The sequence below is a fragment of the Emys orbicularis genome, chromosome 7 (assembly GCF_028017835.1).
Source record: "Emys orbicularis isolate rEmyOrb1 chromosome 7, rEmyOrb1.hap1, whole genome shotgun sequence".
NCBI classification, from domain to species: domain Eukaryota; kingdom Metazoa; phylum Chordata; order Testudines; family Emydidae; genus Emys; species Emys orbicularis.
Genome location: NC_088689.1, coordinates 117390626 through 117407022, shown reverse-complemented (window position 1 = coordinate 117407022; position 16397 = coordinate 117390626). Strand labels below are relative to the sequence as shown.

General features: G+C 39.8%; 1 protein-coding gene and 1 long non-coding RNA gene across 2 annotated transcripts in view; one reads left to right on the top strand and one right to left on the bottom strand.

Annotated features, from left to right (window-relative positions):
- The window catches only part of LOC135881964 (contactin-4), a 346117-nt gene that overhangs the window by 313436 nt on the left and 16284 nt on the right, over window positions 1–16397 (top strand). Inside the window, exons 13-15 of the mRNA XM_065408738.1 lie at window positions 1955–2075; window positions 13736–13894; window positions 15600–15749. Of these exons, the coding sequence (XP_065264810.1) occupies window positions 1955–2075; window positions 13736–13894; window positions 15600–15749 (430 nt within the window). The remainder of the gene's footprint in view (window positions 1–1954; window positions 2076–13735; window positions 13895–15599; window positions 15750–16397) is intronic.
- On the bottom strand, window positions 7190–10264 carry LOC135881965 (uncharacterized). Its single transcript, XR_010561551.1, has 3 exons — window positions 10134–10264; window positions 8824–8900; window positions 7190–8113 (listed from the first exon to the last, which is right to left on the bottom strand). It is a non-coding gene; the product is annotated as an uncharacterized LOC135881965 (long non-coding RNA).

Genomic DNA, 16397 nt, shown 5'->3' with positions numbered 1-16397 from the left:
CTTCTGGGACTGACCGCAATGGCCAATCACACCGGCCCGTGGGGTCCCCCGAAGCATGGGGCCTGGAGCAATCACCCCGATTTGCCATACCCAAGGGACAGTTCTGGATTAAGTCATTATAAAGAAGGTTTAAAATAGGAGTAACAGATCCATGAGTCTTTCCCCACCAGGGCTGGCTCTAGGTTTTTTTGCCGCCCCAAGCAAAAAAAAAACCAAAACTTCCAAGAGCACAACTGCCGAAGCAAAAAAAAAAATGCCGCCCCTGGAATTGTGCCGCCCCAAGCACGTGCTTGGTTTGCTGGTGCCTAGAGCAGGTCCTGCTCCCCACAACCAACCAAACTTTTGGATGTTATTCTTCTGATTGAAAAAAATTGATAACACAGATGAAAAGTTTTCACCCCTTAAATTTTCAAAGGGGTAAACCACAGGTTGAGTTGTTGTGTCTTAATAGATGTAGGTCACTTGAGGTCACTTGGGCCCACAGGACCAAAATCCCTTGCAGTTCACTGAAAATATAAGGTTTAGGTTCACTTCTGTTTCATTTGAATAAAAAGTTTGAGAACTGGGTTGGGTGAAGGTACAGTGCAGTATTTCATACATAGACAAAGTCCATGTATCTTATCATATTACATGCTTATATACCCAACTGTGGTAGAAAAGATGAAATATGATGTGTGATTAAAAAAAACATTGTTTCAAACAAAAGCGTTAGCTGTCACATAGGTTATACTCATAGCATGGATGGAAAGTTTGCTTTCGTTTGGAAATTCTATGCTATTTTTCACATTTCCGATTTCATCTAGTTGTACCCACTCCATTTTGTGCAGGTCTGTTGAGGGTTTAATCTCTAACTTAGTTGCAACAGAAAAAAATATTTCATTTCATTTTTTTCCCTTGTCTGCTTGCATTCAATGTAGCTAGCAGAAAAGATGGAAGAAACCAAATATGTATTCACTAGAAGTAGTGGAGGGAGATAAAGGTTTCCACATGTGGCTTTCATGGACTTTTCACAAAGTTAGAGCCTTTTCTAGACTTTAAACAGAGTGATGGTCTCCATTTACATTTCTCAGGTGTGAAATTTAGTGCTGCAGGGAAAAGCAAATGCAATTTATGAGCCTTGTTGTTATCATTTTGAGGGTGGGGGCGAATAAAATTAATTTGAAGATGCAACATATCACTCAAAGATCTGCACTCTAGGGTACACAGCAACAGAGACAGCTGTTTCTGGTGATTACACTTGATAGGGCTACAAAACTAAAATTGCAAACTTTATTACTATTCTTCACTGAAGATGCCATAATCACAATCTTACACTGAGATTTCTAATGTACTGAAAGCATTGTGTCTGGTGAAGAGTATAGAAATACTGAGATACATATACATATATAAACATAATTAGTTCTATTCAACTGCTAATCAGACATGCATTAGTGTTGTTCCACTCTAGGTGAAGCAAGATTTCCTTAGAGAGTACTGTTCTCATGATCTTTAATATATGCATTGTGGGCAATCAAAATGCTGGCTGTAAGACAAGGCTGTCAAACTATTGCAGATGCCTCATAATTTAGGCTGGTTTTCACCTATGAAATGACTGTAGGCAGAACATAGATATCTGAATACCAATTAAGTCTATACATTGGATGGCTGGAGAGATAAATAAGGAATCATAGAGAACCTGCCTCACATAAGTTTTGTCACATCATTTGAATGGTAAACTGTCTAACTGACCCAAACCCGACTCCCCCATCCCTTGTAGAAACTATAATTTTAGAAATGCTACTGCTCTTATCTTCAAGGCAGGTTCACATATTTATAATAGGCCACACAGCTTCCATTACTAATGTTTTCATCAGCCGGTGTAAAATAAATCCATTAGTCACAGTGTCCTTCATGTGGTAATGATGTTTAGAGCTCATTAAAAAGTAATTGTAACCACTTTTCCCTACTTTATCAGCAGGATTCAGCTGGTGATTTGATGATCAGAAGCATCCAGCTGAAGCATGCTGGGAAATACGTCTGCATGGTGCAAACAACTGTGGACAAGCTATCGGCTACTGCAGACCTGATTGTAAGAGGTATTTGAATTTTGTTGCTGTTGTAAAACTACTTTTTGCACTATCTGCTGTTCTTGGTAATACAATACATGGTCTCAGAGAAATTCATTAAAATCCTAACACCTTATCATTATTGTAAGAAATAAGCTCCAAGGTACCACACAGTACATTTTCCAAACTCTGCACACAAAAATCCTTCTATGTGTGTTTATATATCCATCACAAAACTTTCATAACTTGCAGAAACAAGATTTTATATTGAATTACTTCTGCAACTGAAATACTGTAATGTTAATTCAATAAATTTGTTGCTGTCAATACTGCATTGCTTCTCCAGATTAATCATGATCTAGTAAAACCACCGTCATGGTTAACTTTGAGATCAAATCCTTAGTGTGCTTAGATGATCTGTGAATGTGGCCTTTAATTTGAATGTATTAAATCTCCATTCTGGGTCACAAGCATGAATATAGTGTATAGTTGCTGTGTTGGAAAAAATAATTGTTAGTTTCAACCAAACCAGTCCCTAAACATGCCCATTCTGCTTATGCAAGGTGCTGAGCAATCTTAATTCCTACCAATTTCAGCGGAAGTTGAGGATGCTCAGTACCTCATAGGAATGGATACTGTCCCAAAACCCAGACCTGCAACTTGCTCTAGTTGCCTTTGTTAGGTTGCCTCAGCAAAGCAGTTATGAATGGGATGGGAATTGAGATCAAATTGGACTCTCACCCCGCTGAAGTTGTCCCTCTGGGTCAAGGTAAAGGCAGGTACATTTTGGGCAGTGTGAGGAGAAGCTTGCATACTTATCTGCCAATGGAAGACTTCAGTTTTTATTGCTGTCTACCCAATGTATTCCACAAACTTTCATTTCACTCCAAAAGGGAAAAGAGAAAACTATGTAGCAAGGGCTAAATCCTGCACCCCTCACCTATTGGCAGTGGCAGTTTTGTCAGAGTAAAACATACAAGATTAGGCCAGAAACCTACCATCACAAATGTACCCCTGTGTATAGATGGGAATTCCTGAAATCAACATCCTATTTTATGAGTTTAAATATGTTTACTACTTTAGGAGGTGAATGCTGAAGTTCTTAACCACAGGCATGCCGTCAGAGTCTAGCAGAGAAGAAATTATTATTGTCCATTTAAGAAGACAATCATTGTTTGTCAGTCCTTCCCTTGTAGGATAAAAGACATTGTTGATGTTCTGAATGTATACTCCATTTAATGAGGATGATGCTCAGATCGGCACTTAAATGCCAATAAATTAAAATACTAAGTATTTAAATTAGTAGTATGTGAAGTTCCTAAGTGATATTGCATACTTCATTTTATAGGAAATAACATTAAATTCTGCTAGGAATTTGTCAACACCATTCTTAGAAGAAAACATATTCTAAAAAGCCCAGTGAACACAATGAATGATTTAGGTCTTTTGTTCCTAAACTCTGAATTTCTCTTTATTTAATTAGCAAAATAGTTGAGAAAAGCTACACCTATGGGAGGAATGACTGTAACATTCATGTTTTCTCTTCATGAATCTATCAACACATGCTGATGATAGCTGTTGATGAAATGGCATGTGCCAGATCATCAAATCATTGTTTGTGAGGACATGTGTGAAGCAAAAACTCATTAATTGCTATATTCGACATCCCCTGTCCAATACGGAAAGCTGCTACCCCGTATCCCCAGAGAGCTCAGCTACGACAGTTACATTGCTGTTTCATATATTTTGTCCTTATTGTTTCAGATAAATATTTTTGCATAAACATTTCAAAACAGTCCACTGATGAGAACATGAGTTAGGTAACTTCCCGTAAAGCAGCTCTGTAATCAGTCAACAAGAACATGATTCTTACAACAAAATGACCACAATGATATCAGAAATAGTGCCCTTGCCGCCACAAAAAACACCAGTCTGAAACTTTTCCGACAAGATTGTTGTCCCATGGCGACTATGCACACTCTTGTTGATTCTGCCTCCTCAATTGAAAAGCAGGGCCATTTTTGTTGCTAATTGTATTGATCTTACCAAAATAAAGAAATCATTCAAACATACGTGGAGGGGGGAAAAGGGCCAGGGAAACTATGGGAACTTTCTGTGTCAGGATGGGTGAGGAAACAGAAAGCAGGTAACTTATTGATAAGGGTTTATGCATGCCACAAAGGCAGATAAATGTATTGTCAAAACATTAGGGTGTGCGACCAGGAGCCATAGCTCCCGAGCTTCACTTTTGGTTCTGCCACTGACCCTTATGAGTAGTCATTTATGTCCTCCGCTTCCATAACCATTATTAGGCTGAATAATACCTATTGCACCATTGTGAGGCATACTAAGGGCCGTCCTTACTAGTAGAGCTGGGGAAAGATTCTCAGACTAATAGATTATTTGACCCAAAAAAAAGCAGTTTCAGCTTGACCTGTAACTATTCATAAACTATTGGTATAGATTTGGCTATTCACAAAACAGACAGAGAAGGAGAAGGAGGTGGTGATGTTATTCCCCACCTGACAACCATTAGCCCAGTGGTTAGGGCACACACTTGGGATGTGGGTTCAAATCCATAGTCTGAAACAAACTTTCTTTTTATGCACCAAAATATTTCTGATTCAGTTCAACCCAAACGAAAATATTTTGGATTTTATTTCTTGAACTCCCACCAAACTGACAAATCAGTTATTTGCCTAGCTCTACTTACTAGAGGTTGATGTGGAGTCACACCACCACAGAGGAAGCTGTTTGTGATGACCGAGGCCTGGGTGGTCAAACCTAGGGGTCACAGTCAGGAACCTGGGGCATGACTCAAGCCAAGGGTCGAAGCCAGAATCAGTCATAGGTGTTGTCAGATGCCACCAGTGTGGTGCTCTGCTCTGTTCAATGATGATAACAGTCGGCTATGTGCATGTGTTCCCTCTGTGTGCTGCCCCGGCTCTGCGCAGATAGCTGACACAGCAGATCTCGAGAGAACCGCCAAAGACCACAGACTCTGATAAGATACGAAGTCACCTGCCCAGGTTTATTGCCAAACGAAATACAGTCTCTAGCTCCCCGGATCAGATGTCTGTAGTTCTGCTAATACGTATGTGCTCCTTGACAATGGACCGGCTCAGTCAGTGGTGGGATTTACCACTGCCCCTAGGCCAGACAAAGACATCCACTCAGGGATGCATTCTTATACACAAGTAAAAACAAGTTACACATCACTCCTGACACATCAAAAGGTACAACCCCTCTGCGTGTTGGGGTGCTGCCTCTCTCCTGGTACATGTTGGTTCGAACAAACAAGTCTATCCATCATATTATCCTTTTGACCCTGTCTTTTAGGATGGGTCAGCCTGTTCCTCATTATCTCTGTGGAATGTGTTCATGCTGGACTGTTCTGGTGCCAGCCTGGCACCTGTTTATCCTATTAGGACTTGATACCCTTTAGATATGTGTATACATCCAATTAGCAGCCTTCTTCTTGCCAACTTTTGTGAGTAGGGCCTGCCTCTGGCTCACAGCTTAACTTTGCTTTATGTTAGCAAAGTCTTGACCATTACTTTAATTCAGGCCTCAGGTATCATACCGGGCCTCTGATACCAAGGGTTTATGTTTCAGGGCCTATCTTACTACATTCCCCCACTTTTTGTCTTTTTATGGGGAGGATGTTTACCCATCGTCCCAGAAAAGCATAATGCATGGACTACAGATAACCCAGTGGGCTAAACACTGTTATGTGGTTACCTCGTTTTACCATCCATACACTCATACCCCACTTGTCTTTTTAGTCTGCACATTCCCTCGTGCGACTGATAGACAGATTTTATTATCCAATTATTTTTTAGTGCCTTATGGTGGGCCTTGGAATGTTAGGCCTGGGACCATGACTGAGGAATGTAGTATTGATTGAGAGTTAGAGGCACTCCTAAATAATTAATATATATGAATAATATGGATATGGTGTATATATTTGTAGCGTATATGGGTATATATGTATAGTATGTATGTGTACATATGACACCGCCTTATATCCAAGCGTAACCATGTTTTTCCAGTCTGGTGTTGTACTCTGGCCCTTTTACTTTGGTGACACAGATAGAAATACACTCCTATTAGGGCAATTGCAGTTATCACCTGTATCATCATTAGTCATAGGCTGAGTGTTTTGAAATACTGGGATAGGCGTTGTTATAGTGTGTTCCACTGTATTATGTATATAAGTAAAACAGAAATTTGGAGTAGTGACACTACAAATGAGGCCTTTATATATAAATGCCTTGTAATTAATTACTACCCAGTACTGTGCATTCATGTTATGGGTCACCTTACTGCTGGTTGTCACCCTCTGGTAAGCTTTGCTGGGCAGGAAACAGGCTAGCTTCTCTGTTCCATGGATTGCATTGCCCCATGATACACCAGTAGTTGACGTAGATCCAGCTGTTTTTATGGATGTTGTTTTCCAGATAACCTACTGAATGGACAGTAGCCAATTTATCAAATATTGCTGTGTCAGGATGTAGTAAGAGCTTTTGGAATATTGGTATCCAGACACTAAGCAAGATTGTTTTGAATAACATGTGCCTTAGTTAGGATGCAGTGTCAGTAATCCAAATTATGATGGGTACTAACAGGGAATTTGTTTACCCAATTTGTAGTTACTGTGTAACTTAATTTCTTTACCAATTTGTTTTTTCCTTGCCTTCATGTTGTTTGCTGCCATTCATTTGTTGATTTTTACCTGTGTGTTGGTTAAACAGTTTAGCAAAGTTATGCACATTGTAAATGTTGTATAGCAATAATACAGTAGTACAACGATAATACAGTAGTACAGCAATAATACAGTTGTTTTTACACAGTAACCAAGTTGAAATTAAATGACAGTTTATCCTGGTCCAGCTAGTGGCGCCGCCGGAACCCCCCCCCCCCCCCGAGCACCGCGCCCCGCGCCGCCCCCCCGCCGAGCGCCGCGCCGCCGGAGCCCGCCCCCCCCCCCCCCCCGCCGAGCGCCGCGCCACCGGAGCGCCCCCCCCCCTGCGGAATGCCGCGCCGCGCTGCCCCCCCGCCACCCCAAGATTGGCCGCCCCTTACCAGGTGCCGCCCCAAGCATGTGCTTGGTTGCCTGGTGCCTGGAGCCGGCCCTGCATATATGGTAGATAGAGGTGTATTTGACCAGTCTCTTATTTATAAAACACTTCATTTTTCTTTTCTTGATGCTTGGGAGTTTCTTCACTGTATACTGATATTTTCTGGTGTCTTTGGTCTGTGGGATGCAACTTAAACAACTTTTGTTAGTTAACATAGTAACGTTTTTTGTTTGTTTTCCTTTTTTGTTTTTGTTTTCAGTAACCCAAACTTAATAAAAAGTTTAACTTAATTGTTTACAATATAATAGGGACAATGTAATAGGGACCAAGTCTTTTATAACACAAGCTATACTTTTGCAATTGTTGTATAGACATTCATTTTCATTTGAGGTGCATTACTAATATTTTATACTAAATGTAATGCTTAACTGCTAAAATCAATGCTCACGATCTTCTGTGAGAAGGTGTATTGCTTTTTTTCCTGATGAACATTCTGTGTTAGCAAAAGTGTCAATAACATAATTGTTACCAAGCTTTTTAGAGTTAATTTGCTTGTGATACTAATTTCACTCTTGTTAACTGTTTAGAAGCACAAATTTTAACACCACTGCTTCCCATTAACATAACATAACATAAAATAAAAGTGTATAAAATTAAACCAACTATAAAATTAAACCAAAATAAATTTTAAATACAGGTCCATGCAAATACTTTGACAGTATTAAACTTTCATGATGCTTTGTTGTATTTGGGAGCCAAAGGTGGAAACCTATTGAAAACGTGGAAACCTGTTGAAATTGTTTGGTTAGCTTTATGCATAAATTGTTATTTTTAAACATTTTTGCTATCACATTCTTATAACTGTATTTAAAAGTGCAAACAAGTTTATAAAAACCCAAACAAGAAATTGACATTTTGTTAATATTATCTTTACCTTAATGTTGAGGTTCCCCTTACATTTTTCCTTTGAATAACAAATAAAAAAACCTTAAAAAACAAAACAAAACTGTGATTAATAAAAGAGAATTATTTTTGTTTGCAATTGCATTATTTTTTGAGGCAGAAATATACACATATTTGTAACTGAAACCTTTTTGAACTTTGCACAAAAAAATTGGTGTTAATAATACTATGTTTATACCCCATCCATGATCTTAAAACAGTATGGTACCACATATACATATACTTTCAAAAGGGTATAAAATTGACTTTTGTTGCAACAAAATAAAAATAATAAAAAATAGTCACATGACACATACAACACAGGACAACACACATGACATACAGGACAAACTTACAATTAAAAACAAATAGCGCCAGAATTCTATTCATAAGTATACAAAATAAGGCAAACAAAAATAAAAAATAAAAAGGGTTAAACATTAAATATTACCTTATTTAAAACTTTTAACAAAAATTGATAAAATATATTAATATTTGCCAAATGTATTGTATTAATTTGGTAACAAGGAATTTTGCATTAATTTATATTTAACATTATTTTAAAACTGTGCTATATAGAAATAAGAAAAGCCCATGTTTCAAATATTAGTGAGTGGTTAAGATTAGAAGCAGAGTGTGCATTTCTGTTGCTTGGCAACCATATCTTCAAGAAAGTTAGGAATAATTCCAGCTGTTGCATTCCTGAAGGGTTAAAATAATTAATTTACTGGATTTATTTAAAATAAAGTTTTTACCTTATTTTCTTTTTGTTTCTTGTTTTGTTCTGTTTTCAATTGCTTTATCTTTTGGAGGTTTCTGTAAAACCTATAACCTTTAACACAGAGAAAGAGTTGAAGTGAGGAGAGGCAGGGAAAAAGGAGTGTGGGGGGTTGAAAAGCTACCTAGGAAGGTAGTGAGACTTGAGCCAAGAGAGATTAACTCTTAAGGTCCAGGCAGTAGCAGCAAGTTACAACTGATAAAGGATATAAAAGAAAACATACTGGTATGTAAAAATATTTGAGAAAGGAGGTTATATTTTTAGCTGAGTGCGGAGTGTGGTTCCGTGGGTCAAAGCAGTTGGGAAACCACACCTGGGTTTTAATCCTGGCTCTGAGATGAGAGTGGGGGTAATTATCTGCTCTTGTAAAACCTGAATTTGTTCCCCCAGTGTCTGTTGCTTTTGTCTACATGCCAAACAGATTGCAGGAGTGCCCTTTTTTCCTGCAGTTAACTGTTTTTGGGCAACTCCATATGTTAATGAATCAATTCTAGGTGTTAACCTGCTAAATTTTAGTTTTTGACTTTGAAATACCTTTTTATTCACTCCCCTGCAATTGAGTCGCAGCTCCTGTCTTGTAATGTGCTCTGTGAACTGTTCCATTTTTTCCTTCATTTGATTTACCAGTTCAGTGAAAGTATTGTGTGCTACTTTTTCCATTTGTGCACTTACTTGCCCCGTTCTGACAGGCACCAGTCTAGGTCCCGGGTTAGGTTTTACCAGAACCTGGCTTTTATCATAAGGTGGTGGTTGCACTGCAGTGGACCCCATCTTTTAATTTTACTAGGGCTACCTTTTTCCACTTCTGTCCCCATTCTTCAGGCACAGGGTAGCTATCTGAAGCCTGCTCTTTGCCACCAATATTTATAACAGGGGACGGCACATGGTTTTTTGGTAGGTACCTTGCAGCTGTTTCCAATGTTTTATTCTGTTCCTGTGCTGGTTGTCTCTGGGCTGCTTGCCACCCTGCAAGGGGGGTGGGAGCATTCCAGGTCTGTGTAGCTTCTTTTGATTCTTTTAACTCTTTCTTTGTTACTGTTACTTGCCCCGCCAATTTTGTGGCATGCTATTTTAACCACTTAACAGCCATGGTTATAGTTTGCAATATTTTATACTTTAAGGCTACTGTCTCTGCTCTAGCCTTTAAAATTACATTACATGTTTCTTCCCCATTATATTTTTTAAACTCTGGGGGGATTTGCAGGGAGGGGTTAAGGGGGTTCCCTAGCTCGTGGTTTTCTGTCATGTTAGATTGCGATCCCTACAGCAGACAGCTCGCTTACTCACCAGATCAGCCGTTGGGGTCACCAATGTTGTCAGACATCACCGGTGTGGTTCTCTGCTCTGTTCAATGATGATAACAGTCGGCTACGTGCGTGTGTTCCCTCTGTGTGCTGCCCCAGCTCTGCGCAGATAGCTGACACAGCAGACCCCGAGAGAACCACCAAAGACCACAGACTCTGATAAGGTACGAAAGCACCCGCCCAGGTTTATTGCCAAACGAAATACAGCCTCTAGCTCCCCGGATCAGATGTCTATAGTTCTGCTAGTACGTATGTGCTCCCTGACAATGGACCGGCTCAGTCAGTGGCGGGATTTACCACTGCCCCCTAGGCCAGACAAAGACATCCACTCAGGGATGCATTCTTATACACAGGTACAAACAAGTTACACATCACTCCTGACACATCAAGGTACAACCCCTCTGCGTGCTGGGGTGCTGCCTCTCTCCTGGTACATGTTGGTTCGAACAAACAAGTTTATCCATCATATTATCCTTTTGACCCTGTCTTTTAGGATGGGTCAGCCTGTTCCTCATTATCTCTGTGGAATGCGTTTGTACCGAACTGTTCTGGTGCCAGCCTGGCACCTGTTTATCCTATTAGGACTTGTAGGGTGACCAGATGTCCCTATTTTATAGGGACAGTACCGATATTTGGGGCTTTTTCTTATATAGACTCCTATTACCCCCCACCCCGGTCCCGATTTTTCACACTTGCTGTCTGGTCACCCTACAGTGTAGTGAGAAGGAAACTCATCTAGACAAAGCACAGACCATGTGAGCATTCAAGGAGGCCTTGAAAGAGCCATCATTCTTGCCCAGGCAGCCTATATAAGACAAAGCCCCAAATATTGGGACTGTCCCTATAAAATCGGGACATCTGGTCACCCTACTACACTGACATTTTGTTCATATTTTTTGCCTTTGCATAATAGGCAGAATGACACCACACAGACACCCTCCTATGCCTCCCAAAAATAAAAATAAAATATAAAAACCCATAACAAACAAAACAAAAAACACCAAACCATAGTTTGAGCCCCAAAAAGGAGGTGAACCAGAGACCCCATGAAGTCTACTAAGGACTTATAGCTACCAATTTTCAAGCAAGACACTCAGATACTGTGATCGTGAGAGTATAAAAACATAAGATAGATTTTTCTGTTCTTCCCCCTCCCCCTTTACTGGGGCACACAAAAATTGTTCCTGTGGACAGAGCCACTAAGATACTGTGGGGATAGGCATGGAGAAAGACGATACATGCCATAAAAGTGTGTTGTTAAATGCATAGAAAAAAGTTTTAATAAATGTACAATATAGCCATTCAAATTAGGTAGGTTAAATTAATAACACAGATTAGATATGGTGTGTTATTCACATCTAGAATTCAAATAAATTAGGTACCTTATGTCAGAGGATACAAAACAAGAAAAACTGACAAGATAATACTGAACAAGCATTCCTGTGGAATTGTATAAATAACAAATAAGCCACCCATCACAGGCTTAGAGTTCCACTCATTCTGAAGCCATGTAATGATAGTGTTTCTTGACTGTGCATGCTGGCAGCTAAAACAGGCACACATTGCTGAAGTGAGGGTGGATCCGTATCTTAATTTCATTTTCTCTTCTCTCCCTTTTCCAGCTGTGTCTCTAGTTTTCAGTACATTTAATTAGTATAACATTGAAGAACTTCTAAGATGTTATCAAACTATCTTGTCTAAGGAGAACTGTACTCTCCCAGAGTCTTGGAAGTAAAAAGTATCACAGCAGTTGCTTCAAAATTTGTTTTATTGGGGAGGGTTTGTTGTCTAATCTGTAAGACACTTGACCAGGCTGGTTGCAAAAGAAGCAAGTCTTACAGCAGGTATTGGGTATTTGAATAAGGTACTAGGTGAGAGGCCTGAATCAGTGCAGTGTTGGTCTAAATAATCTAGATTTAAAAACTGGAAAATCTTGCAAATTAATTTCTGCTAAATTTTTCAAAAAATACGTTTGAATTTTTTTTCCTTTGGAATTTTGAAATTTGAAACACATCCACCAATCTTACGGTCGGCAAAAATGAGGGGGTGAGAAGGAAGAGGATTGTGAAAATGTAGTATTTATTTTTTATTTTAGAATTTTGAAATGTCATTGAATTTGTAAAAATTTCAACCAGCTGTAGTAAAGCCTTCTCTTAACCAGGTTTTAAATAGGTCTTTATCTGTATCATGCTTCTGCCTTTCTTCTTTATAGAAGGAAATCAGAAGTTTGGGGTCTTTGTCCTTTCTTGTGCACTTACGCTCTAGACCAGGGGTTGGCAACCTTTCAGAAGTGGTGTGCCGAGTCTTCATTTATTCACTCTAATTTAAGGTTTTGCGTGCCAGTAGTACATTTTAACATTTTTAGAAGGTCTCTTTCTATAAGTCTGTAATATATAACTAAACTATTGTTGTATGTAAAGTAAATAAGGTTTTTAAAATGTTTAAGAAGCTTCATTTAAAATTAAATTAAAATGCAGAGCCCCCCGGACCAGTGGCCAGGACCCAGGCAGTGTGAGTGCCACTGAAAATCAGCTCGCGTGCCGCCTTCGGCATGTGTGCCATAGGTTGCCGACCCCTGCTCTAGACCTATCCAAATTATGGCTTGAGTTTTCAGGAAAGTTGTCTGTTTTATCACCAGAGGAAACCCAAGTGGTTATCAAGCAAAGATTTTACAACTTCAGTAGTTAGTAAAGAGGAAGAGTTTGACTTCTTGGAATTAGGAGACCAAACTTTTGTGTTTCGTCTTTTGGATATTTGGTAATATAGGTTAATTCTTTTCAGGCCATTGCTATTGAATGCTTTCTGATAATAGCTGTTTCACACAGAGGTCTGTACAAATTGCATTGGATTAAACTAATTGCATTGGATTATTACTACAGTGAAGTGACTGAACTAGATACACTATCGCTTTAAAGCCCTGATTCTGCAAATCATTTAAGCATGAGTTTAAGTTGTCTAGAAAGCACTTAAGCACATTCTTATGTGTTTTTCTAATTAAATTCTCTGCTGTAAAGTCTACTTCAACTGTAGCAATTCTCTTCTAGATGGGCTACACTGCCCATGGGCTGCACTGCTGGTCTGCCAGTAAGGTCTGGTAGATCTGGGTAGGGCTGGTTCTAGGGCTGGGCGAACTGGGCAGTAGCCCTGGGCACCAACTTCCTTGGGGCTCCACCACACCACTGGGTGCTTCTTTTCCCCTCTCCTCTGACAGGCTGTTTTTGCTCCACTCTGATTAGCCAGCTGTTTTTGCTCTGCTCTGATCGGCCAGCCTTTGTTTTGCTCTGCTGATTGGACAGTTGTTTGGCTGTTGTGGGTTTTTTGTTTTTTTTGGGGGGGGGGGATTTTTTTGCCATACCTCTGCAAGGGGGTATGTGCCAAGCACATTTTTCACCCTGGGGGGCAAAACAGCTAGGGCTGCTCCTAGGTCTAGGTGCTAGAGGCAAAAACCACAGAGTCATTCCGTTCTAAGGCTGAGCTTTCTGTTACTGAATCTTAAATGAAGAATAGAACATTCCTTCCGTCACATGCTATATTATGTCATCTCAATTATTTGAGCTGAACTGTTTTGTATGTATTTTATCACAGGTCCACCAGGCCCACCTGAAGCCGTGACGATAGATGAAATCACTGACACTACAGCTCAGTTATCCTGGAGGCCAGGAGCAGATAATCACAGCCCCATTACTATGTATGTAATTCAAGCAAGGACCCCGTTTTCTGTGGGATGGCAAGCAGTGAACACAGGTAAATGCAGCACTCAATAGTAACTAAAGTTGGCCATGAAAGAATTCTGTATATGTAAAAACTGATCCATCAGAACACACACATACAGAAAGAGTAAAGTTAGCTATGCAGCCAGAATAACTCATCTTCCAGCACAGTGATTACAACTGGTTGGGAATTTTTCACCAAAACCCTTTTTGTCTGAAAATGCCAATTCAGTGAAACTGAAACTTTTTCCTGGAACCTACCTGTTTAGATAAAACTTTTGTCAGGAAATGTTCCTCAGGTCTGGGAGGGAGAGAAACAGACATACGCAACCCGTCACCTGCTCCAGGATAGCCAGTAGCCTGGTGCTTACCTGAGATGTGGAAGACACAGATTCAAGTTCTTGGTCTGAATCAGGAATTCTCCCCTGGGTCTCCCACGTCCTAGATGAGTGCCCTGACCATCTGGCTATTATGAGGTGGGTCTCTCCCATTTTTCACAGAAAAACTTCAGAAGGTCTCAGGTTTGTCTCAAAATGGAATGGGAAAAATGGCTGAAATTTCAAAAAGTTTCATGGAATGGGAAAACCACTTCCTTTCCAGCTCTAACAGCAATACATTTGGTCTTTCTTAATCCTTTTCATGATTTGCGAACCTTGCTGTGGTATTACTCAACCAGTTTTTCTCATCAGTTTTTATGCATTGTATTTTCGAGGAAAGGTTTCATTCCATTCTTTCAAATATTACACACTGCTACACTGGTAGGGTGACCAGACAGCAAGTGTGAAAAATCGGGACAGTAGGTGGGGGTAATAGGAGCCTATATAAGAAAAAGACCCCAAAATCGGGACTGTCCCTATAAAATCGGGACATCTGGTCACCCTATACGCTGGTGATGTACAACCATGACGACAACTATGGTACTGTAAAGACATCTTTCAGGTGACTAGACAATGTCATCCAGAGTACCGTCTCTTTTGGCGGAATTACTTTCTCCACTGTATATTTGCTCATTCTTAAATATGTTCATTTGATTCAGCTAATTGTTATGAAAGACACAATTTATAAAAATTGTTTCAACTGTTGTAAGCAAAAAGTTCAGAATGCCACAGTATGTATGGAAAGCCTTCGCTACACATGAAAGTTGTACTGTTTTTTAACCAATCCCGTATAGTTAAAACTATACAACAGAGAACATAGTTACACTGATATAAATATGCTTATACCAGTATACCTATTCCTGCATGGGAAGGGAAATAAGCTATAATGCTATAAGGCACCTTCTTACCTGTGTAACTGAATCCACACTAGGGCTTGTACCAGTATATCTCTATTAGTTAAACCAATAACCACCTAAACAAAATAATCATATAGTACAAAAACTGTGTGTAGATCAGGCCTAAGTTGTGTTACCTTTTAATGAGACCCTATAAGGATACTGTGGTATTTCTGTGAGGAAATCAATTTCTAAAGCATAGATTTCCTTGATGCCTGCATATTGTTTGTATACAGCCTGCTTTGCTTCCCCATACTAAGCATTGACAAAAGAGTAAAATGGGAAGACACAGTACGGGCCCAGATTCATAGTCCTTAATCATTCCGCTCTCATGGTGAACTTCCATTGTTTAATCGTTTCAAGACTGTGCCCAGAGATCAAGAGGCTACTGTTCTTCAATGACTGAATATGTGTAATTGCTCTTAATGTCCAACTCTCACTCTCCTAACCTGGGGGTATATTTCAGTTCCAGATATCATTGATGGCAAGACATTCACTGCAACCGTGGTGGGATTAAACCCGTGGGTTGAATATGAATTCCGAGCAGTTGCAGCCAACCTCATTGGGATTGGGGAGCCAAGCAGATCCTCAGAGAAAAGAAGAACTGAAGAAGCTCGTAAGTAGTAGAAAGGAAGCCCAATAAAGTCTTTTTTAAAAAGCACCTTGCCATAAGTAGTAGATTACCTGGAACAAGGTTAAGAAGTATTTTCTATATGACAGTTATATTATCTAGTTTCTCCTCTGCCTCATCGTATAACATTCACAAAGAGCACACACAAATAGAGTAGAATAGAATTAATAGAAAAAATGAGGCCCAAGATGGGCTTTATTCCATGCTTTCCTAGAAGTACATGACTGGGAAGAATTCCCCCAAGTCCTCTATAGCCCTGCTGACAAAGGGTATTTGAGGAGAGGTGAATTCAGCTTCCTCTGAAGATACGATGGATCACTGATGTGAACCAGTCTAGTAATCCCTGTGTTGTCCCACATTTGTGCGGAGGAAACACTCTAGAGAGTAGAGTACAGTATGATTACTTTTTTCTACAGATCAGAGGTGAGTTTCTGGTCTACTCCTCTCAGGTACATCTACACTTCACACTCCTTATGGTGAAGTGTAGAGTACATACATTTCACACCCTTCCAGCATGGGTATGAATAGCAGTATATACTGAGGCACTGCTTAGGCAAGTAAAGACGCACCTGATTCCTTAGATTAGGGTATGTAATCTATACAGCACTGTACACACCCAAGCAGTGCCTTTCC